The 24,190-nt window shown below is 44.9% G+C and overlaps 1 protein-coding gene across 1 annotated transcript in view; it reads right to left on the bottom strand.

The window, feature by feature from the left end:
* Positions 1–24,190, bottom strand: part of HUNK (hormonally up-regulated Neu-associated kinase) — a 103,042-nt gene that overhangs the window by 27,055 nt on the left and 51,797 nt on the right. The window contains exons 3-5 of the mRNA XM_061193995.1: positions 23,616–23,671; positions 18,066–18,201; positions 5,115–5,242 (exon numbers count right to left, since the gene is read on the bottom strand). Coding sequence (XP_061049978.1) covers positions 5,115–5,242; positions 18,066–18,201; positions 23,616–23,671 — 320 coding nt within the window. The remainder of the gene's footprint in view (positions 1–5,114; positions 5,243–18,065; positions 18,202–23,615; positions 23,672–24,190) is intronic.

Here is a 24,190-nt window from a genome sequence, read left to right on the forward strand (position 1 = left end):
GGCTCAACCCTCACAAATGCTAGCTAACACCCCACCTTCAGCATCACTTCAGTGACTTCATGGTGCAAAACCCTCTAGATCTGAACTGAGTGTCTGGAACGTATTCTAAGTGCCATCATTGAGGTGTAGTGATGAAAAGGTAAATGTGAAAGCCATGAAAGGCATTCACAACTCTGTGATGTACAAGCACCAACAAGCAGAAAGAGGAACTGTCTAGAAGCCAGAATTGGCAAGATCCCAACAGCTTAAGCTTTCAGACTACATGGTGGAGAAGAGAGGCAATTCTTCAAAAGCGTGCAGAACGCACTCACAAGGGCAATAACACTGTGCTCTTTTTCAGCTCAAATTTGGCAAAAATTATTCCAACTTAGTCTTAAAAAAGAGTGCTATTATACAACAGACGTGGAAAGATCATTACAAGCATGAATGATACGGGACTTCCCTGGTGGCACAGTGGTTAAGACTCCGTGCTCCCAATGCAGGGGGCCAGGGTTTGATCCCTGGTCAGGGAACTAGATCCCACATGCATGCCACACCTAAGAGTTCGCATGCTGCAACTAAGGAGCCCATGTGCCACAACGAAGGAGCTGGTGAGACGCAACTAAGGAGCCCACCTGCCGCAACTGAGACCCAGCGCAACCAAATAAATATTCTCAAAAAAAGGATGAATGATAGAATCATCAAATTAATAAAGATGTGTTAGTGAGACACAATAAAATGGCATAGCCTCAATTTGGACGTTTCAATTTTGATATCACTCAAAACATGAGGACAACAGATAAAACCACCAAATCTGGGGTGGGGAGGGGAGCGGAGGCATCTTATACTGAATAACATAAAGAAAGATAAGGAAGCAACCCAGTATAGTAGGGAAGTTCAGGTTTGGGGGTCAAGCAGATGCAAATTAAAAACCAGAGAAGCTATATGACCTCACCGAGACTCAGTTTCCTCCTTAATAAATTGGGAATAATAGAACTTACCTTACAGAGTTGTTTTGAGAACAGGAGGTACTATGAAAAGCACTTACCGATGGCCATTCAGTAAATGGCAGCTACTCTTGTTACTGTAAGCTAGTATTCTGGGATGTAAACAAGGCAGTATCATACAGTATCACAAATGAAGGTGGGCCAGGCACGGTAGAAGGGAGAAGTGGTAAACTCGGGGTGCAAAGAACAAAGGGTTGGAGAAGCAGGGGGCTGATGGAAGGGCAGTGGCTGATCCCCAAAACTGAAGTCATTCCCTCTGTAAACAAGATGACCTGAGCTTCCTCAGCAGCTGGGGCACAGTTCTGGGCCCTAGCTCTGGGCCCTACCGCATCGAGCCAGATCCCATATCTGAGTAGTCAAATGAATCTATGGGCTGCCTTCCCAGGCCACACACTTTAACACAAGTGCCAGAGACTTAGATTCCCTGAGCAACTACTATGTGCCAACGCTATGTTTGGTACCTGGCACAAAGGGTTAAAGCCCAAGATGAGTAGATATACACATATCCCAATGGTAAAAGAATAAAAGGGGGAGGGCAATGTCCAAATTCCTTAATTGTAAAATCAGATATAGAAATGCACTTCATGCTTGTTCATGCCTCACCAGTCAAGACCACAACATCCTGTGGGATTGTGGAGATCTTTAACAAGCACACACAGAGCTTAAGGCCAAAGTCAAAACTGTCTGCTCAGCGCAGGAGCTACGTGAGGTTGGACACCAACTCCAGGGATGCTGACATTGTTTGGAACATTTCTAATTTTTCTTCTGTGGAATTTCCTTTGGACTTTTTTTTTTTTTAAACATTTTCAGGGTGCAACTTTTACTTCTTTAAGGGTAAATTTAATTGTCACAATCAGAAGACACTTAGAGCCTAGCCTGCTAAGGCCAGATAATAGTATTGGGGTAAAAACAAGTTTGGTTCAGAAGTAATGAGACTGATTTCCTCGTGCTCTTACTCTACCTTTCCTTGCCCTGCTGCCCGACCCTCCTCAGTGACGATGGCAGGGACCACTGCCCACCCCCCACCCCCGCTCCTCCTCCTACAGCCTGTGGCTCACACTAATAATGCTGTTTGGTCAACGGATATTTCTGGCTTTCTGCCTTCCAGATATATGGTAGGGTTGCACTTCCTCAGTTCCTTTAGCTGGGTGAAGCCATGTGACATGTTTTAGAAAGTTAGGAGTTATGAGTGGAATGTTGGTGGAAGATTTCACTGCTGACAAGAGACCTTCTAGATTTCTCTTTCCCTCTGCATGGATCAGATACATTTGAAATGGTGGCTGCCCCATTGGTCTGGGACCCTGACTAACTAGAATGAGCAGAACCCTTTGGCCTTTGATCCAACTCTCCATAGACATAAAGCAGGAATGAGAAATGAATCTTTGTTGAATTCCCTGGTGGTCCAGTGGTTAGGACTCTGTGCTTCCAATGCAGGGGGCACGGGCTCAATCCCTGGTCGGGGAGCTAAGATCTCGCATGCCACATGGCGTGACCAAAAAAAAAAAAAAAAGAGAATCTTTGTTGTCTTGTGCCACCAAGATCTCGGGCTGTTTGTTAACTGCAGCGTAACCTGGGCTATCCTGACTAATACAGTGAGAAGCAGCTCCAGCTCTTTAGGGTCTCACTGGGATTCAAAGTGAACACTGTCTGCTTTTTCCAGGCATGAAGATACAAACAACCTCCTATTGTTCTTTGTATTGGGCCACTTAGGACAAAACAGGCTCTGAATCATAAGAGGAACTTCAGAATCACTCTGAAAGATGGCAGTACTTATGACTATATAACGCTTAAAGAGACTACCTTGAAAGATTGAATTTATTTATAAACATTAAATCTTTTTTGTTACCACAATGAGGTATCATTAGACCCCGATCAGAATGGCTAAAATAAAAGGTAGTGAGAGTATCAGATGCTGGCAAGGATGCAGAGAAACTGGATCACTCACACATTGCTAGAGAGAATGCCAAGTGGTACAGCCACTCAGAACAGGAGTGTAACAGTTCCTTACAAACCAAATATGTGCTTACTATACAACCCAGCGATTTCACTCCTAGGCATTCATCTCAGAGAAATCAAAACATGTTCACACAAAAACCTGTATATGAATGTTGACAGCAGATTTATTCATAGTAGCCGGAAACTGGAAACAACCCAATGTCCTTCAATGGGTGAATATTTACACTATGGTATATCTATACCATGGACTACTGCTCAGCAGGAAAAAGGTACAAAGGATTGATATGTGCAACAACTTAGACGGATCCCAAAGGAATTATGCTGAGTGACAAAAAGTGATATATATAAATATACAGCATTTTTGAAAGGACACATGATAGAGTTGGAGAACAGGTTAGTGGTTGCCAGGGGTTAATTAGGAGGCAGGGAGGTGGCTGTGGCTACAGAAGGGTAGGACGAGGAATCCTGGTCATGGGACTGTTCCCTATCTTGACTCTGTAACTGTCACATGACTCTGCACGTGTCATGAAACTGCATAGAACTAAATACACACCAACACACACAAGTGCAGGCATATCTCAATAAGCTCAATGGATTCTAACAAGGTCCTGGTGGTGATATTAAACTACAGTTACTTAAGATCCTACCAATGGGGGAAACTGGGTGAAGGGTAAACATATCTCGCTGTATGATTTCTCACAGCTGCATGTGAATCCACAATTACACCACAACAAAAAGGTGTTTAAAAATTGTAATTGGTTAAAAAACAACAACAACAACAAAAACAAACCTATCTTTATTCTCTATCCCCTTATCCTGGTTTATCTTATTTTCTTTAGAGCACTTAAACTATTAAACATCACACATGTTTGTTTATATGTTATTTTTTTGCCTCCCCTGCTGATATGTATGCTCTATATGGGTAGAGACTGTTTTATCCTCCTGGTGCCTAGAGCATTCCTAGCACAGAGTTGACGCCCAGGACATATTCATGGAATAAGTGAATGAATGTGAAATATGGAATGAATGAATGAATGTGCTTTCATTGCAGCACTTTCAACATTTCAGAAAGCTCTAAAACATAAATATAACAATTCAATCAACATTTTTCACATTTTCTAACTCCAGGAGTTATGGCTCTTGGTGCAGAACTACTTCTTTTACAACGACAGAACTGTGTAACTCATCTTTCCAAGTACATAATGCCTGCTTTGCTTTCAGCCTCCAGAGATTCGAACCTCCCCAGCAGAGATGAAAGTATGAACCGAATTAGATAATTACCTATAAGAGTGCATTTCAGCTTGGGTGCCATTTGGCAAGCATTAAATTCCGGGTCAGGCTCATGGATGCTTTATAAACTCAAGAAAAAAATACCTGATAGTAGTCAAACAAAAATGCTATATTTTAACCATGTTTCATACATTGAAATTAAATAATTACTCTTTTTTTCTTTTTTGGCCACATGCCTTATCTTAGTGAAGCTGAGTTTATTCTAAGGAGCCAATTAACTGACTGTCAAGGCCAAGCCAAGGCCAGGAACTTGAAGTGAATTGTGAAACAAACCAAAGAACAAACTGTACTAATCTGCTGGATCTGAAACCAAACCTTAATACGAACTGTTTACTGAAACGTGAACCAGGTAAAGTTGAGTGTACTTTCCAAACACACCTGATGATCCAGTCTAATCAAGTAACCAAACCTATATATATTTAAAAGCTCCTGAACAGGCTCAAAAACTCACATTGCTAAACAAATCCCAGACCAAAGTTGAATGAAACTAATACTTCTTTACAGTGACTTGACTAAGGAAGACACAATAGAAATGTGATGATTAACATTCTTTTCAAAGTCAACATGATACTATGGTGAGTTTTAAAACAAACCAGCCTGAAAGTATTTTTCCAAGGGAGACTATACGATCCTTTTGATATGTGTATTTTGTGCAGAAGGAGGAAGTTAGGGGTTCAGAATTACAACAGAAAAAGAAAGGATTGAGGAGAGTGCCTCCTTAGAGATGGGAAACCCAACCATTTTTTGCGACTTAGCTTTAATACTAGGAAGAGACAGAGTACAATCAGAGGGTCGTCCTAACTCCAGTGCTGCAAAACAAACACTGCTTCCGGTGGTTAGAATGCAGCCCTGGACCCTGAATTGGAGTGGCAGGTGTGTTACCTGTGGAGAGCTGGGTGGGAAGGGGGTTCATTTCCTTGTCCACCATCTTCTGGTACAAAGCCCTCAGGCTAAAAGGCTCCACCGTGAAAGGCAGGGTCCCGGTCAGCATGGCATACATGTTCACACCTCTGAAAAGAGAGACACCAGAGCATGAGACCAGAAGAAGACCCCGAGGAGAGGATGGCAAAGAGGGCGTGGGCTTGGGGAAGCTGCAGTCCTGCCACTTTCATGTCCATCTCAGTGCTCCTTCTTGGTCATTTTCTAGAACACTCAGTTCTGCTCTGAAACAGCAAATGTGAAAGGCGTGGGTGAAAGCACAACTCTGACGATGTGGACAGGCAATAAGAAGAGTTTAAAGAGCTTCAAGATGATGCAAATGAACTTATTTACAAAACAGAAACAGATTCACAGACATAGAGACTTATGGTTACCAAAAGGGGAAGGGGGGTATAAATTAGGAGTTTGGGGTTAACAGATACACACTACTATATATAAAAGTGATAAACAACAAGGACCTACTGTATAGCACAGGGAAATCTACTCAATATTCTGTAATTACCTATTATGGGAAAAGAATCAGAAAAAGAATGGATATATGTATATGTATAACTGAATCACTTTGCTGTACACCTGAAACTAACACAATATTGTAAATCAACTATACTCCAATATAAAATTAAATTTAAAATTAATTAATTAATTAATTAAAAATAAATAAATAAAGAGCTTCAAGAGCTATCCCAGTAAGGAGGGGAAACTGTGTCCCTTCCTTGTGGAAGGAAGTCCAGACCAAATGATGTGAAAAATACCTGGGGAACCTCATGTAAATGGGAACCTCGAATAAAAGTAGGTCTGCCATGATGTGGTTTTCCAAGTACAGTTTACAAGGTGGAGCCAGGAGGAGGCCAGACCAAAAAATACACAGCAAGACCCTGCACAGGAGGGCAAGTCACGGCATAGCCAGCATGCCTGGTTACCACTCAGCCCTCTGAGACAAAAGTCTCATACCCCAAACTGGTGTTTTGCTCTTCCCTTGAGTTCTGTTTTGGCCTGTCACTGGAGAAATTCCTTTGGGGGTGGGGAAGGGAAAGGAAGTCTCTTTCCCACTCTTATTTTCTATATTATTGTTTATTGTGAGATTCTGCCACCCAGCTCCGGCCCAATATCTCAGATGTGGTCAGAATACCTTCCGAATGGGCTTAACTACACTTATATCCAAAGCCAAACTAGAGAGCAGCAACATCTCTTGGAGGATTTTTATTCTTCTGATGTGCAAACCTAGTATCATTTTGATGAGATTTCCTGATTGGCATGAAATGCCTTGCCTGCCAAGAGGTCTGAAGTGTTCAAAAGCGCCCAAGGGAATGTTTTTAAAAGAGGCAACAGGATCTCCAGTCAAAACAAATCCAATGAGACTCACTGAAATGAAGACCCTTGGGGCCCAATTCCACCAAGGTGCCTCTGAATCACAGCGCTCCGGAGAAGGACAGGTACAGAGCCCACAGGCTCCAGCTAGAGATCATTCTCGAATTGCAGGCATATGCCAAGACCCAGTTCCTTCTCTGTAACTCGCAGTCGAGTTAGGGAGACTGATACATCAACATTCATTCCACAAATGCTTGCAGGTCGGCTCTCTGCCCCAGGCAGTGGAATAGATGCTGGCTCTGGGGCGGGTGGGGAACCAGACAAGGAGCCGCCATCTTGGACTTAGAATTGGGTGAAGGCTGACAACCGGCAAGTCAACAAATAAATAAGCACAGTTCTTTAAAATAGTGAGTGCAGAGGGGATAAGAAAATGCTGAACTCTGCTGCTCTTGACCCCAGAGGAGTTCAATTAAGGGAGACAGAGGACTATAAGAAGTACTTGAAGATGGGAGGCCTCTCAGGGGTAAGTATATGTGTGTGAGCTTATCTGTCTTGGCCGGCTGGATATGAGGATAAACTGTGTAGACCAAGAAATGGAGACGAGACAAGAATGAACAAAGCACATGCAGAGCCGTTTAGAGCAGCGTTTTCCTGTGTGTGCTAAGTGGAACACGTTTCCCAGGACAAGAATAGATGTTGGGTGAATCAACCTTCTATGGCCAGATAATCTGGGGAGTAGTCACCTGGCATTAAGTGGATGAGGGCTCAGAATGGGGCGCAGGAGACTGTGTCATGTTGTTATTAAAGTCTGAACAGGAGGGATGGCGTGCAGTGGAAAGAGAAAGGCAAATTAGCAATAGAGACATTTGAAGGGGATGCAAGATGCAAACGTGGAAAGCCGGATGATGGTGGTGATCGTGATAGAAGACAGGAAGCTGGGAGGAGAGCCAGATTGGGGACAGAGGGAAGGGGTGTTAGGGGATGTGACCTGTTTGAGAAACTGGGATGCAGTGCTGCATTGTGGGTCTGTTTGAGGCAGAGCCAACCATCTTTGCTTGGAGGATGCTTGGAGACTGATGAGAGGGAAAACTAAGAGGGCTTCCAAATTTTATCATTTTTGCATTCAAACGGGTCTTGGACACATGGCTCTTATGGATGGAAACCCCATGGGACACTCCACGAGGTTGTTGTTGGAGACCCCTGAAGAACCTCAGAGTCAAACAGCTTCCAACCTCCCTAAGGCAGCTCGGGCCATTCAGGGCAATGCATGGGCAGGGGCTTCAAATACTAAGCCAAAGTCTACAACTTCTACCCATTGGCTGTGGGACACGACCAGTCAATCCTGTCCCCGCTCACCTCTGTGTGCCTTAATCCTGGCTCTGACACTCACACCTAAAGCTGAACAGCCTGGTACTTAAACAATATCATTTTTCCCGTAGGTGTTTTATGGTATCCAACCCATACAGTGATTCCCAAACTGAGGCCCAGGGACACAACTTCAGGGGCTCAGCAGTCCTACTTTTGCTTTTCTTGTGGTGACAATACTAAAACATTTGACGAAGCCCAACCAGGAACATGGGACGGCCGCCATATAACCAGTCACCCTCCACTGTACACACTTGACTGCAGTGCCTGCTTTTGCATTTGTGTTTACCAACACACACCTTTATTAAGGTGTGTGCTAAAATATATCACCTTTATTATCATAGGCCAATGAGAAAGGAGCAGAGGTGGACTTAATTTGTCAGTGATGTCTCTATGCTTATATCTGTGGGAAAGAAAGCCTCCTGTTGATCTGAAGAGTGTGGTGGTTCCCAAAGTGTGGTCCTCAGACCAGCAGCCGAAGCATCACCTGGGAACTTGTTAGAAATGCAAATTCTTGGGCCCCGCGCCAGACCTACTGAGTTAGAAACTCTGGGGGTGGGGACCCGCCCACCACGTGCTTCCCGTGCACGCTCAAGGTTAAAAGCCACTCAACGAGTGAAAAGCGGTGAGCGAGTGCAGTGATCACAAGCCAGGACTGAGCAGCTCAAAAAGCCTGTGCCCAGCGGTGAGGACCACACTCGGACTGCGTACAGCAATTCAGCTCCCACCCACAGTAGCCTTGGCATTTAGTGAATGTTGCTAATTCGAATATTTGGGGGTTCTTTTAGTCTTGGTTAGATTTAACTTGTAAATGAGTTTTGGTTTTTCATTTCTACAGGACCCTAAATAAAAGGAGTTTAATTTTACATGCATGCACAATAAGTAAAACTTAAATAAAAATCACAAGTCAACACAAGGGGTTACCAAGAATGTTCTTCCTTTATAAGAAGAGTGAACGATACCGAAGTTTGATGAATATCGCCCTATGACATTTTCTATTTCCCTTTATCTTTAGGGACACAGAGCATCCTGTGACAGGTGGGGTGCCTGAAAGAGTGCAGAATGCTACATAAGGTAGCGTGTTATGGTAATGGGACGGGGATCCAACTGAAGAAGTCTGGTGAGTGTAATATGGGGTCAGAGAACTGACTCTAAAAGCTTTATGAACTTTCTTCCTTCAAGGAGTTCTTAAGACATCAAACTGCTTGTCTCCTTGTCACCCCTGGCTGCAAAAGATGACAGAAATCTCCTCCAGGGCTTCCCTGGTGGCGCAGTGGTTAAGAATCTGCCTGCCAATGCAGGGGACACGGGTTCGAGCCCTGGTCCGGGAAAATCCCACATGCTGCGGAGCAACTAAGCCCGTGTGCCACAACTACTGAGCCTGCGCTCTAGAGCCCGCGAGCCACAACTACTGAGCCCGCGCGCCTAGAGCCCGTGTTCCACAACAAAAGAAGCCACCGCAATGAGAAGCCCGCGCACCACAACAAAGAGTAGCCCCGCTCACCACAACTAGAGAAAGCCCGCGTGCAGCAACAAAGACCCAAAGCAGCCAAAAAAAAAAAAAAAAAAAAAAAAAAAAATCTCCTCCAGTCACTGCCCCTCTCCATGATCTGGCGGTGACCACAGATAAAGGTAGCAGATGCTTGTCTTAAAAATGGTGCCCGTGAACTCTGTGGTCAGACCAGGATCGAGCAAGTGGTTTTTATAGTAATTCTACCTGATTATTTTACCAAACTCACTCCAGGTTTCCATTTCTCTTGGAGGAGTTTATCATCAACAAAAAACAGTCACAAATCTGTAAAGAAGACCCAGCTCTCTCATCCAGCGTCTCTCATCTATAAAGTGTGGATAATAATAGTACCTACCTCTCAGGCTGTATGAGGGTCAAATGAACTAAGCCACAGAAAGTGTTGAATGCTGTGCCTGGCATAAATTTACTGCTTGATAAATGTGACCTGTCATTTCATCACAAAACTTTTAAAAACGAGAGATAAAAAGCTACCATTATATTTGTACCTATTGCCAAATAATAATGGAAACGTACATTAATAGTCCTACAGCCGCAGGAGATTTGAAAAGGGAAACCAGATTGAGCATCTTAATTCCCCTCCCCTAGAGTTTTCATACACGTTTAATATCTGGATAAAGAGAAATCCAGTCCCTTTGACATTTCGGAAGGATGTGAGAATACCAAGAGAAAAATGTGGAATGCGGTTTATAAACCTCTGTAATCCCATAGAATTAGTAGGAGTTTCAAAACATGTTCAGAATTTCCTGATGTGTCTTTTGAAACATGGCCCATGGGCTTTCTCGCTTCTCCATGGCAGACATGGGGCCCCCAAGAACCACAGATAGTTTTAAAGAAAGAAAGTAATGAGATGCTGGGATGAAGGAGGGCAACAAGCAAATACCGTTCAGGGTTTTCCAAGCAGAAAGAAATAAGGATGGAAGCAAATCCAGAGAGACTGGCCAGGTGGAATACTCTGATGTCAAGAAAGAAGGAAAAAGTGCCTCTGAAGGGCAGCTGGAAGAAGAGAGGAAGGGGCCCCGGGAAATGTAAATGTGGAATCTTTGGGTTTAAATCAGGAGCCAAATGGTGGTCCTGATATTAATCTGAAACACAAAAATATTCCCTGGAGGAAAAGTTGGGGTATCACCTGGCATCTCTGAAAGGAAAGACATAGAGTCACAGCTTCCTGGAGAAGTCGGCCAGCAACTTTAACAAGACACAAGGGACAAAGCAATTGGCAGGGCTATGGTGTCAGGGGAGGGTGTGGATACGGGCTCTCACAGGGCCGGTGGGCAGCCCAGTTTATACCAGAGTGAAGTTGAGAGAACCTTCAGCTGACACACCTTGCTTCTGTGTGATTCTTCAAGATAGAAACTGCCTTGGAAAAATTAAAAATAACTCTCCGCCTAAAAGCAATAGCCTTCCATCTTTCAGTATCAGCTTTCAGTATCAAACTTCTGATTTAAGTTCTTAAAAATAGAGCGGGAACAGATCCATCCATTTGGTAAATCTCAAAGTTCACAACTGCTCCATTAAATGGTCTGTGTTCAGCAAGAAATTATTTTCTTGTGGATTTTAAGGCTTCTCCCCCCCGCCCCCCTGACTTTTCCTTTCTTCCTTTTCCTCTTCTATTTTAAATGCACATGCTGGCTACAAAAACAAAAAAGTCTTGTATTTTATAACTGAAAAAGCTCAGAAGCTAAAGAAACCTTCTCTTTGAAAAGCCAAAAGCTCTAAACTACCCAAAAGAAGCCATCAGGCTCCTCTTTCTGCCTGCTTCTCCTGCCAGCTTTCATTTTAAGGGGGCCTGAATGAAGAGAAAAGGCTATCCTTCCAGATTTGAGCCCTGGAAGTAGCTGCTGGTGTCTGGTAGTACTTTTACAAAACAGAGTCTGAGGACTGGAACAAATTCTCCCGCTCTCTCTCCTGAATGCTTAGGTCTATATGGGGATAGTAGGGCTGGGAACAAGATGGCACCCCTCGGCCAACTTGTCTACCCAAAGGGACAGCACTGGAACAGAGATTTCCCACAAAGTGAAAACAGACTCAGTGAGCCTGGGAGGGTGGTCTGGGTGTATTGTGCAGGACACTCCACTAAGTACCAGGTCTTCACACAAATGCTTCCCTCACCTCAGATGCCTCCACGAGAGCAGAGAGCAGCTTTGGTGAAAAAATGTTGCATTCTCAATGTTTTGGGGATAGAACTCTCAATTTCCGTTTTCCCTACCCTTAGAGATTCACCGAAGTTCTCCCAAGAGCATTGTAATATTTTGAAAATTAAGTTAATTTGGATTCTTTTCATTTAAAAAGTACATCTGCATTAAAGGGTTTTTTTAATTAGCATATATGCCACTCTGAGGAAAAGTCAGTTGCAATAAAAAAAGTTCACTGCACCGGAATGAATATTTAATTTTTGTGTCTGAAGTTTCAAAATTCACTGGAGATAGAGATATAGATATTTCATTCATAGGGGTTAAAGGAAAGAAGTGAATGATTTTAAAGGTATTCATATACAGTTCAAATACAAAAACAATGACCATTGAAAATAACGGGAATCCCCCAAGATGGCACACACCTTTTTCCATTTCCATTGTTAATTCCTGATTCACTAGAGGAGGAGGATCCTGGGGGCTCCATTTGTGGGGAAGAGCTTTCTTTCCCAAGCTTTCCTTGAATGACAAGCTGGTTTTCTTCCTGAGTCAGTGTCAGAAGTCTTGAAGAAAGGCCCCATCCATCTGTCAAGGTCCAAAAAAAACCTCTGGAGACGGGAGTTTGCTTTGATTTTGGAAGTGAACTCTTCATTTTATTGTTTCAGAACAATAAAAGGGATGTTTTATAATACTGGTGTCTGACCCAGGGAGAAAATTGGTCCCACTTTCACTCTCTTTTTAAACAGCCTTTAAAATTAAATTCTCTTTGGGTTTTCCACTTCCAATGCCGCCAGCAAAGTCGTGGGCACCAAACAGAAACCTAACCAGTATCTCAGACACAACACCCCAAAGCAGTGGAAAATTAATCTCTTAAAGAAGGTTCTGAAGTTTTGTTTTCTCCAAGATTAAGAGCAAGAGGAATCAGACTTTTCACAACTACCCGCCTTTGCATAGGCTGTTCCCTCTGCCTGGAAAGTTTCCCCTCCTTTTCTCCATCTGGCAAACTCCACGTCATCCCTCAGGAGCAGATTAAAGGCTCCTCTGATGCCTTCTTGAATTTAACCCAGCTGGGCAGCCTCATTTGTTCTCAGCACCGTGCCTCCTGACATGCTCTATTTGTTTTCAGGTGAGACTTCTAGGTCACCTATAAGCAGGTATCTTGGTCAGCTTGGGCTGCCATAACAAAATACCACCGACAGGGTAGTTTAACCACCAGAAATTTATTTTCTCACAGTTCTGGAGGCTGGAAGTCTGGATCAGGGTGCCAGCGTGGCCAGGTTCTGGGGAGGTCTCTTTTCCTGGCTTGTAGATGGCTACCTTCTCCCCATGTCCTCACATGTCAGGGAGTGAGCAAGCTCTTCTTAAAAGAACACCAATGCCGTCATGAAGGCTCCACCCTCATGACCTCCCAAAGGCCCCACCTCCAAATACCATCACACTGGGGGTTAGGGCTACAAAATATGAATTTTGGGGGGAACACACTTGTCCATAGGAGTAGATAAGTATGTTCAATTGCAAAACAAACGAACAAAAAAAAACAAAGGCCACAAATTCCTTGCTGCTCCCCCATCAGGGGGTGGAATCCATCTCTTCTCTTGACTCTGGGCTTGGCCATGCACTCTGCTTTGCCCAAAGAGACATGAGAAAAGGTGACACAGAGGCCTCTTGAAAAGTGCTTCTGCACCAAGGCTTGTCCTCTCTTGCTCCAGGGACTCTCCCACCATTATGTGAATGAAATTCTACATGTTGGTGGTTTTCTTTTGTTTCTGGTTTTCATGCAGCCAATAATGTATGGGGAACAGCAAGGACTGAGACTTCGGTATATGGTCTGACCTTTTGGTGACCTCTGCTGGGGGGCTGTGAGGGGTGACCAAGACTTCAGCTAGTCCGTTTCACTTGTCAATTAGTGCACTTGATTCACTGGGAAGGAGAATGGCTCTTGGGATCTGGAGTGGTGAGTTTTTACTCACCTTTCACCTTTCCTGAGATTGCAGAGCTTAAACAAAGGAAATCTCACAATTCTGGAGGCGCAGAGTCTGTGATGAAGGTGTTGGCAGTGTTGGTGTCTCCTGAGGGCAGTGAATGAGCATCTGTTCCTTGCTGCTCCCCGAGCCTCTGGTGGTTTGCTGGCCATCTGGGGTTCCTTGGCTTCTAGATGCATCACCCTGATCCCTGCTTTCATTGTCACATAGTCTTCTCTCTGTGTCCAAATTTCCCCTTTATGTGAGGACACAATCATATTGGACTACAGCCCATCCTAATGACCTCATTTAGCTCATTAAAGACCCGATCTCTAAGTGAGGTCATATTCTGAGGTCCTGGGGTTTAGGACTCCAACATACCTTTTTCTGGAGGGACACAATTCAATCCATAACTTTTTTGTCACCCACCTGCTTATAATTGTCCAATAGTCTCTCACTACCTTTAGGGCAAAATTCAAACCCCTTCCCACCCCTTCCCACTCTACAGCCTTCACACATCCTGTTCTGTTTGCCTACAGCCTTCTCCCACACCTTCTTCTTCCCATAGCTGATTCTTCTCATCCTTAGGATTTGGCCTTGAGGTCTTCTCAAGAGGCCACCCCCATCCTTGTGCCCTGCATCCCACCCACTTCTTCCACAGCCATTACCGCACTGAGTTTACAGCTTTTTAAGAAATTGTCCGTCTGCCCCACTAGTTTGTAAACCCTACAAGAGGAAGTACAACATAGTAGAAGCAGTAGAGGGTGACAATTAAAGGCAGACTCCAGAGTCAAACCACCTCAGTCCATCTTGGCTTGATCGTGCACCAGCTGTGTGTGTTATCTGGGCAAGTGCCTTCAGCTCTTCATGTCTCAGTGTCCTCATCTGTAAAGTGGGACAACAGAGCGCTTGAGGCAGACGAGATGAGCTAAAACCCGCAGAGCCCTTGGAACGCTGCTCGTCACTCGGTGGGAGGTATGTGAGGGTTAACAGCGATCATTACAGGAGCAGGACGGACCATTGTGCACTCGGAACTCCGCACAGGGCCTGACTCCACAAATATCTGCCGAATGAACAAATCTCTAGTAAGCCAATATAGGGCTCACATAGCTTCCTTTTGTTTTTTAAGCTTTATCAACAGCTTCTAAAAAGGGCCGAATTTATACCATCCCTGTGAATTAGGTGTGGGTCATGCGGTCTCTTCCCCTAGGGAATGTTCCAGAGAGTCAGCTAACACAGAGCTACTCTGGGGAAACCTCGTTTCTAAGAAGGAATAAAACATGACCCTTTGTGGCTGAGCAAGGGTAAGAATTTACTCCACCTCAGGGCACCAGAACAGGGACTCGGGGGGCTGCGGTTTCTGGTTTACCTGGACGCTTCCCACACGGGCCTCCAGAGCTTTGCCGTGATCAGCTGAAGCCCAGTGTCTGTAAAGTGTATAACCGTTTATCAAAGGCTTTCACATACATTACTTGATGGTATCATGACTAAGAATATGGCCCGATTAGAGCTTTCAGGAGACTTTCAGCTGCACATCATCTTCTTGAAAAAAATGCGATTAAGTGGAGTTAGCAAAGAAGTGTCCAGCTGTCCCAGACACAGCCTCAACAGGCCAGCAGCCAGGGTGGAGGCGGGAGGCGAGAGTCCGGGCATCCTGGTCTCGGGTCATCTCCATTCCTCCTGCAGCTTCCCCTTTACCTGCCCTCCTCCGAGGCCACCATTACTTCTGGGTAGAGTCACTGGATGGATGGCGACACAGCAGGTGGCAATGGACCAAGTCCCTTTATTTTATTTTATTTATTTATTTTTTAATTTATCTTTGGTTGCATTGGGTCTTTGTTGCTGCGTGCGGGCTTTCTCTAGTTGCGGCGAGCAGGGGCTACTCTTCGTTGTGGTGCACAGGCTTCTCACTGCAGTGGCTTTTCTTGTTGCGGAGCACGGGCTCTAGGTGCGCGGGCTTCAGTAGTTGTGGCACACAGGCTCAGCAGTTGTGGCGCACGGGCTTAGTTGCTCCGTGGAATGTGGGATCTTCCCGGACCAGGGCTCGAACCCGTGTCCCCTGCATTGGCAGGCGGATTCTTAACCACTGTGCCCCCAGGGAAGTCCCAAGTCCCTTTATTTTAATCATGGGCCCCCAAAACTAAGAAATGGAGCATCTGTGGTCACTAAATGTGGATTCCTTTCCCGCGTCAAGGGACTTGGAAGAAGAGGTAGGAACAAAGTCCGAGCTTAATACTGACCCTCGGATGGTGCTGCCTTTTGCAGCCTGCGCTTTTCATTTTCCTTTGTATTTCCCCACACAGGATAAATGATTTGTCCCCATCTTAGTGTTAGCACAAGGGGATGAGTGACCCCAGGCTGGTTATAAGGCCAGGCGCTCTCCTACAGCTCTGGCAATCCACTGGCTCCTTCCTTCCTTCCTTCTACCAGCAGTTCTAGACTTTGCGGAGATGCCTGCTTTGTTAGTCATGGGCCAGAAAGGGTCCCTCTCACACAGGCTGAGCTTCATCACCATGACAACCAGGGATGACACTGTATTGTCCAGTCCCCTCGAGAGCAGGACCTCAAGAGCAAACTGTCACCTCTTCTCCAACCTCTCTTTCCCTTTGATCACTATGTCGCCCACCCCACTGCCTGTCACCACAGTTACATGACACCCCTGAACCCCTGGTCTTTCAGACTCCCCATTCTCCACATTTTTTTTTTTTTTTTTTTGGTACACAAATCATCCCTCTCAAAGCTTTCCATTTAGCCTAAATACATTCCCTAACTGTTAAGGAGAGAGAATGATTATAGACTCAAACTTTCATATTCACCCATTAATAAATAAATACTTATTAAGGGCAGATTACGTGCCAGACACTTATGACACCAAGAATGGATTTCACCTGTGTATTGACTCTGATCCATTGGTGTTGGCTGCCTGGAGGGCTGTGTTGAGAAGGATTCTGAGGCCCATCTGGGCACAGTATAAAAAGAGTCTGTGATTAGCACTGCCAGTCACACCACCCAGCGCACCTCAGAGAGAAGGTATCCTCTGCCTCTGCTTCCTTCTGCCACTCCCCCCTACCCCAGTGGCCCCCAGCAAGTCAGCAGCACACGGCACCCTCTCCACCTGCAGCCTTCACACATCCTCTGGAGAGAGGGAAGGAACCGGGAGCTCAGGCTGAGGCGTGAACAGCCCTGAGTGCCAAGCGCAGCTCCCACACCTACAGGCTGGGTGGCTCTGGGCCACACTAACCGCAGAGCTGCCCTCCTCTCTGTGTAAAAGAGGGTAAGAGCCGGCCTCACAGGTTGTCCTGAGGAGCAAAGGGGACAGTTAACTCCGAGCCCTCAGCAACGGAAGCTGATCCCCCACTCACTGGTCTCACCCGCTGGCTGAACAAGCAGAGCTGCGGTTCCAGGGAGACCTGGCCCTTTCTGGGAAAGTTCAGGGAATTCTGGTGCCCTCAGAATCTCATTCTTGTCTCTGGTTCCTCTGAATAATCTCCAACCAGAACTTCCTGAAATCCCCTCACTGCCTCACATCCCTTTGTCTGCTTCCTCTGCCAGCTTTAGCCCCTGACCCTCTAGCTTCTGTTCACCTGGATGAAGTGCCTGTCCCTTCCTCCCTCTTTCCCTCCCTCCCTCCCTTCTCTCCTTTTCCTCCTTCCTTCCTTCCTCCCTCCCTCCCTCCATCCCTCTCCAGCCCAGGCTCTGTGCCAGGTGCTGAGGCATCCCTGGAACAAGAGATGGACTCTGCAGTGGTGACACTGGATTAACAGTGGAATGTGGGAGTGGACGGGCCATTCAAAGAGCTGGGAAATGGCATTCCAGGCAAAAGCAACAGCAAGTGCTGGCCAGAGGGGAGGGGGATTGGGGGGGGGGTTTGAGCAAAATAGGTGAAGGGGATTAAGAGGCACAAACTTCCAGTTATAAAATAAATAAGTTACTGAGATGTAATCTACAGCACAGGGAATATAGTCAATAATATGGCAATAACTTTGTACAGTGACAGACGGTTGCTAGACTTATTGTGTTGATCAATTTGTAATATACATAAATGTCGAACCACTATGTTGTACACCTGAAACTAATATGATATTATACGCCAACTATACTTCAATAAAAGAAAACAAATAGCGAGTGCAAAGCCCAGAGGTGGGGAAGACAAAACAGAAGCCGACATGTGTGAAGAGCCGTGAGCAGAGGGTGGGGTGACAGGTGCAGAGGCGGGAGAGGTGGGCAGACCCATGAGGTCTGGGGCCAGGCCCCAAGGCTGGGATTTATGCTGATGCTGACGGAAAGCTTTGGGAGACTCCAAGCAGGGGAAGGACATGAGTGACTCGTGAAACCAGAACATGATCTCGGCGAGGGCACGGCTCTGTTTTCCTCCCTTCCAGCACGTTCATGAATTTTAATAAAGGCCTTTCGGGCAGTTGGTGGAGAAAAGACAGAAAGAACAGAGGTGGAAATCAGGACCCCAAAGAATCACTGCATATATATCCCAGAGCCTATCATTATAATTCATGCTCATCAAATACTCAAAGGTTATTTCATAAGAAGGGGACAGCGGAGACAGCAGGAGGGAGGATTCAGTCTTAGAAGCTCAATAACTCACATGGACCAGACATCGATTTTGGGGCCGTATTTCTTCCTGGCGAGGAGTTCGGGCGCGGCGTACGCGGGGCTGCCACACTGTGTGCTGAACGGGTCGGAGTGGCCCAGGATCCCGGCACAGTTGCTCAAGCCAAAGTCTGCAAAGAGGGGAGGACAAAACCAGCCCTGAGTTAGAAAGCCATGGAAATGAAAAAGGGGGGAGGGTTGGGGGAAGCAGCAGGAAAGGAAACATTCTCTCGGGCTAACACATCATTTCACATCCAAAAGGAAACCCAGCAGCTGTGAACCGTAACCTCTGGATATGGGTCTCAAGACAAAAGTTCCCTTGCTGAACTGGAAACATTTTCTATCAGGCCTCACAGTCAAATCCAGCGAGAGCTAAAAAGTATGTTGAACCAAAACATATTTTCATCAAATCTTGGAAATGAGTCATCCAGAAAAAAGACAGGCTTGCTTTCTAGGACTAAGGCAGAAGGAGAAAACGAGCAGAAGTCCTTGGAGTCAGCCTGCTGGCTTCCAAGTGGCCAAGTGGGAAAAAGCCGAAGGAACATTGATTTTCTCTGGCTGGTGTTGGTGTCACCCCAGGTGACATGCGATCCCACTAGTTAGGGCTGACATTTTTGGCTGAATGCTTTCATTTTATGCAAGTCTCTTAAAAATGCTCCCAATGCATGAGGCAACATATGGTGATTTGAAGAGGGGGGAAAAATACACCCAACGATTTAGACAACGCTGAGTGTTGGCCGGAAAAATAACGCCGGAAAGATAGCAATGAGAGCTAGACTAAATGACGTCCTAGCATTGCTTTGTTCCTGGATGATTAAGGCAGGGGGGAAGAAGAAAGAAGTGCCCAGTGCATCTAAAGCCATACTGGGTCCATTGTGCCTTTTGTGCTGTGTTTACTTTTGACCTTACAGATCCTGCAACTGACAGGTCATTAGAGGGCTGTTAGTGTTAGGTCCTCATCCGATATCTTTCCTCAATCTTTGTTGATTGCAGAATTAAGAGCATGGCTCCTCCTTTGAACTTCAATGTAAATATTATGGTTCTGGTCCCCAAACAGAAGGCTCAGCCCCCGGGGCTCGGTCAGAAAGGGGCTGTGGTCAGAGACAGGCTCCACATCGGGAACAAAACCCTTGCACTTTCTCAACTGGCAAGATATACATCTAATTTCGTTGACTGTTTTCTCCTTGAGGCTAACACGTCTCCACCTACAGAGCTACGGCTCTTGTGAAAGCTGTAGAAAAGCTCAGGAAAGGAGAGACATAGTGTGGGTCAGCGCTGCGAGCCCACGAAGTTACTCACACACCACAGGTCAAGATGCACCACCAAAAATTCTCCCCACAGTCGCTGGTGTAAGCTGTATAAGGAAAGAGCGCTTCTGAATAGAACCCCAGGACTTCCCTGGTGGCTCAGTGGTTAGGAATCCGCCTGCCAATGCCGGGCACACGGGTTTGAGCCCTGGTCCGGGAAGATCCCACATGCCGCGGAGCAACTAAGCCCATGCGTCACAACTACTGAGCCTGCGCTCTAGAGCCCGCGAGCCACAACTACTGAGCCCGTGTGCCACAACTACTGAAGCCTGCGTGCCTAGAGCCCGTGCTCCGCAACAAGAGAAGCCACCACGGTGAGAGGCCCACCCACGGCAACGAAGAGTAGCCCCCGCTCGCCGCAACTAGAGAAAGCCCGCGTGCAGCAACGAAGACCCAAAGCAGCCAAAAATAAATTTAAAAATAAATAAAATTTTAAAAAATAAATAAATAGAACCCCATCCAAGCAGAGCTCTGAAAACACATTAAGGCTCTGAAGATCACCCAAACTCTTCAGCTCAAGATTGGAATGAAGAATCAGAACCAAAATCTGGGTGAGCTAACCAACCAGGAATGCTGCCTGTTCACATACTTGACTCTTCTTTTGCTTGGGGGAGTTTTTTAAAATATGATTTTATTCCTTTCTCTTAATCTCCCTCCTCCTCTCTTCCTCTGCTCTCTACTCTTGCGCTCCCACCCTGACAAATAGGGGGACAAAAGGCCCCGATTTCTTTTCCCGTCGGCCCAGTCTGCACTAGCAGACCTCACATAACCTGCCCAAAGAGGCCCTTCAGGGGCTCCACGGCTGTCTCGGATTAGGAGGAGATCTCTGTTCAGAAGGATCTGAGGGCCCCTGCTCTCGGGTCCCACCCTGTGGTATCACTGAAGTGGGAGAAGTCGGGGGATCATAAGTAGAAAAATCATACTGAGCTTTAAACTGAATGGCCGCTTAAAACTCCCAAAGGAAATTTAAGGAAACAACCAATGTGTAAAGAACACCCACTATGGTAAGATGGAGAGGTAGCACCATGGAATACACATCAGATTAACTGGGCCAACGTTTCAAGGAAAATTTCTTTAGCAGTCATGTTAGAGGCCCAATCTCCTAAGAGCCCCTAAACTAAAAGCCTCCCTTTCGAATCTCCGTGGGGTTCCATTAACTCCTTCAATTACTCCCTCACCTCCTGACTTGGGGTCTACAACAAAGTGCTTGATCTGAAAAGAGGGCAGGGGAGGGGAGATAAGAGACCAGATCACCCCCCTTTGCGCCCAGGCAAGCTTGTGCACACAGCGTCTTGCCTTGTCTTAAGTTTCAAGAAGATAAATAAGCAGAGGATCTGGGGAATGGAGAAGATAAAATCTACATTTTAAGTGACTTATGTTGACCTAGCCAAAAGGGTTTAATTTAAAATATATTGTAGAGAAATAACTAATATGTTTCACATTCATAACTGTAATTATTAAAATTTTACACATATGCCTGTAATTAGAATTGTGAAACTAGGGAGAAGTTCGCCTCCCAGTAATGTCACATGGGTCTGCCTCAATTAGATTTGGTAAACGAATAAGCCAATTATCACTCAATTTTCTGGGAGCTACACAATGAATTTCAAAAGACGTCCAAATGAACGCTGTTTTGGAAAACTGAAGTGCAAAATCGTTTTAAGTTGTGGCTGATACATTTTAAGATTATACTAAACTAAAAACATCAAACTGCTTTTTTTTTTTTTAAACGGGGGTGCGGGGGTGGGGGGGAAGGATCCTGATTAAATCAAATCTCATTCCAGCTAATTCTAGTTAACTTGAAACATGGCTTAAGTAAATTTATTTAAATCAGATTATTTCAAAGAGAAACTATTAAGAGAAAATGGTAATAGCTATAATCAACCATTGAATAAACAACTAGGTAATTCCTTTGAAGAAAAGGTTCAAAGGACTTTCAAGTTGCAAAAGGACAGTTGTAGAGACATTTGATCCAAATTGCCCAACCCAGGGGCAAGAAAACCCACAAGACACTGGGCCTTCCTTGCCTCCAGCATCTTCCCTCCCCTCCTTCAGCCTCCTCTTTATGAAAAAAATGAGGAAACGCAGATTCTGCTAAACAAAACGCAATTCCCAGCTGCCCTCTGGGATGGCATAATGTCTCCTTCCATTAGGACGTGCGTTAGCGCTCTTTGGTTTTAGCTGATCATGAGATAATTAGGCGCCAAGTGAAAAGTTCTAACAAAGGGACATCTAATTATCAGAGCCTCCTTTCGAGCAATTTTGGGAATTCCAGTTTCTGACACCTGGTTTCTGACATGGCCCATTTTGTCTGGATGAGCTGAAACCCCTGCGTGGGTACCAATCCAGCGGTTGCCAAGCTGGGAGATGATGACTGAGTAAAATGGTCCCTGGTATCCAAAGGGTCCACCACTCATCCCAAGGCAACTGTGGGCTCTAATTTAGGTCCATCCTAAATTAGGTGGTCTTCATCTTATTTGTACAGGTCTCCTCTAAGAGGGTTTATTATGCGGCCAATCTGTGAGCTACTTATTAAATGCATCTGCTGTTGACAGAGATTGGTTCTTCGAGGATCTTCTCAGCAATGAAAAGATCTGTGCTTTTCAACACTGTATACTCTCACAAATGGTCGTCTAGGGCTATCATTTGAAGAGAGACAAGGGAAAGCAAGCACAGGGGCAGACGGTGAGGCAAAGTGAAGGGAAGAAACAGTGTAGGGGATGCTGGGTGGGTAGGGAGGCCCCCTGCCGGTGGCCTGCACTTTGCTGGAATTACCAGCCTCAGTATAGACGGTGCGCAGGGGAAGTGAATTATTCTAACTCGTAAGGTCATGGACATCCAGCCTTCACACAGCCTGTTCTCTTATAATCTCTGCAGCTTTAGGGCAACTCTGTGACTGTCACCTACACACTTTCCAAAGACAAGTTTCAGGTCACCCTGCCAGGGAACCTAAAAAACAATCTCCTTTCCTCCGTTCCTCACCACCCCCCTCACCAGGACGTGCCTTTGTTTAATGCCGCAGATCCCGGAAACCAGGACCAGAAAGACATCCTGCAGGCATTTCAATGTCTGCCTTGTTTAGTGCTGCTGCATTTGGCCCTCAGGACAACTCAGATGTAATAGTAAAACAATTTGATTAAAAAAAAATTCTTTGAATCATCCAGGAATCTTTTAACAATACCTCCTATAAAATCTTTGGGGGAAAAAAACTGGTTTCTCTTAATTGTTAATCTCCTAATAATGGGTGTATTTATCAACACCTGTCAGTGGTGCCTAATCACCCAGCCAAGGGGTCTGGAGTCCCTTGCAGCCTCTTGCCTGTTACTGGGTTGGAAGCCAACTGGGCTTCCAAAGAATATAATTGGTCACTTGAATGATATGTTTTAGAAAGTCTTGAGATGGTTTTCAGGATTTGACAAACAAAATTTCCTTCTTGGGTACAAAAGTTAAAATTCACAAAGTTCTATTGATCCTTCTCTTTTCTTCTAATATAAAGTTTTTTCAAGCCATTGTGGTGGAAGAAATTACTTGCACTTGAGATGGGAAAATAAAGAAAGGAATAAAAGATGATGCTAACATCTGGGTGGAAAAATGATGCCCTGAGATTTTGCCAAGAGCAACAAAACAGGCAAACAAAAGCGGAATTCTAGAGAATAAGCCATAGAGTGAATTCTCTTCTGGACCCTGACTTGTGAACCAATTATGATTCACTCCATCCTGGAACCTCCTTCTGATTGGGACAGACCTCTAAAGGATCCCTCTGTGGGGATTTCTCTTTGCACGACCATCAGTGTACTACAGGGCTTGGCTAAAGATATTAAAATGAGAAGGGAGATCACATTCCCCCTTATTTCAGTGCCTCTACATTCACTGAAAAGTAAAATAAGGCATGGCCAAGCTAAGGGCAGCATTTCTGAACCAAACTATTTTCCACTATTTTTAAGAAGCTTTCTGGTGAATTCAGATAAAAAGAACCCCTATAAAAGTTCAGCTCCATCTGAATTAACAGAGAAGCAGAAGTTTGAAGAATCCTAAGAACATGTTTTATGTCTAAATTATTAAAATTAATTTTCTTTTTCCAAACCATTGTTAAATGTTGCAGGTAAAATGAGGTGAACTAGATGTATTGTCTGGGGATTAGAAATAGACCATGATAATTTTCAAAGTCAGAAACAATTAACTGAGAATTGATAACACAGCACTTAAAGGATAATCTTGCTTTAAAAAAAAAGTCATACCAATCAGCTTGATATTATTGTCTTCATCTAGCAGCAAGTTTTCTATCTTCAAGTCTCTGAAATAAACAAAACCATACAACATTTCAGATAAGCACTTGAAATGGTGGAATAACATTTTGCTTCTGAAGGGAAATGAACTGTTTTAGAGCCACTTTGAACCAACCCATAAGGCTTTCTGCCAAAACTCACACAATCAATAAGTAAATATTTATAAAACATGATATAAGTAATTGCTGCAGACTGAAAAAGCTAAAGGATTTCAGATAAGATGGGGAGCAAGAAGGGCAGAACAAATCAGTTTCCAAAAGAAATGGGACCAAAGCTGAAACTTGGAAGTTAATAAGACCAGGAGACAGTGGAAGCATCATTCAAGGCAGGCACTATTCGAACAGTCAGGGAAATACAAATGTGGCCACATGTTTGTGAGACGGTGAGCAAAACCAGCCAGAGTAAGGAAGATTCAGGGAGACAGTTTTTAAAAAAAAAAAATGGAAAGCTAACATAATTATCGGTCCTACAACCTCCATGCTTGGAGCCCAATCCACAAATTGGCAAGTGATAATAAATTAATCTAT

The sequence above is a fragment of the Eubalaena glacialis genome, chromosome 6, assembly GCF_028564815.1.
Source record: "Eubalaena glacialis isolate mEubGla1 chromosome 6, mEubGla1.1.hap2.+ XY, whole genome shotgun sequence".
Taxonomy (NCBI): domain Eukaryota; kingdom Metazoa; phylum Chordata; class Mammalia; order Artiodactyla; family Balaenidae; genus Eubalaena; species Eubalaena glacialis.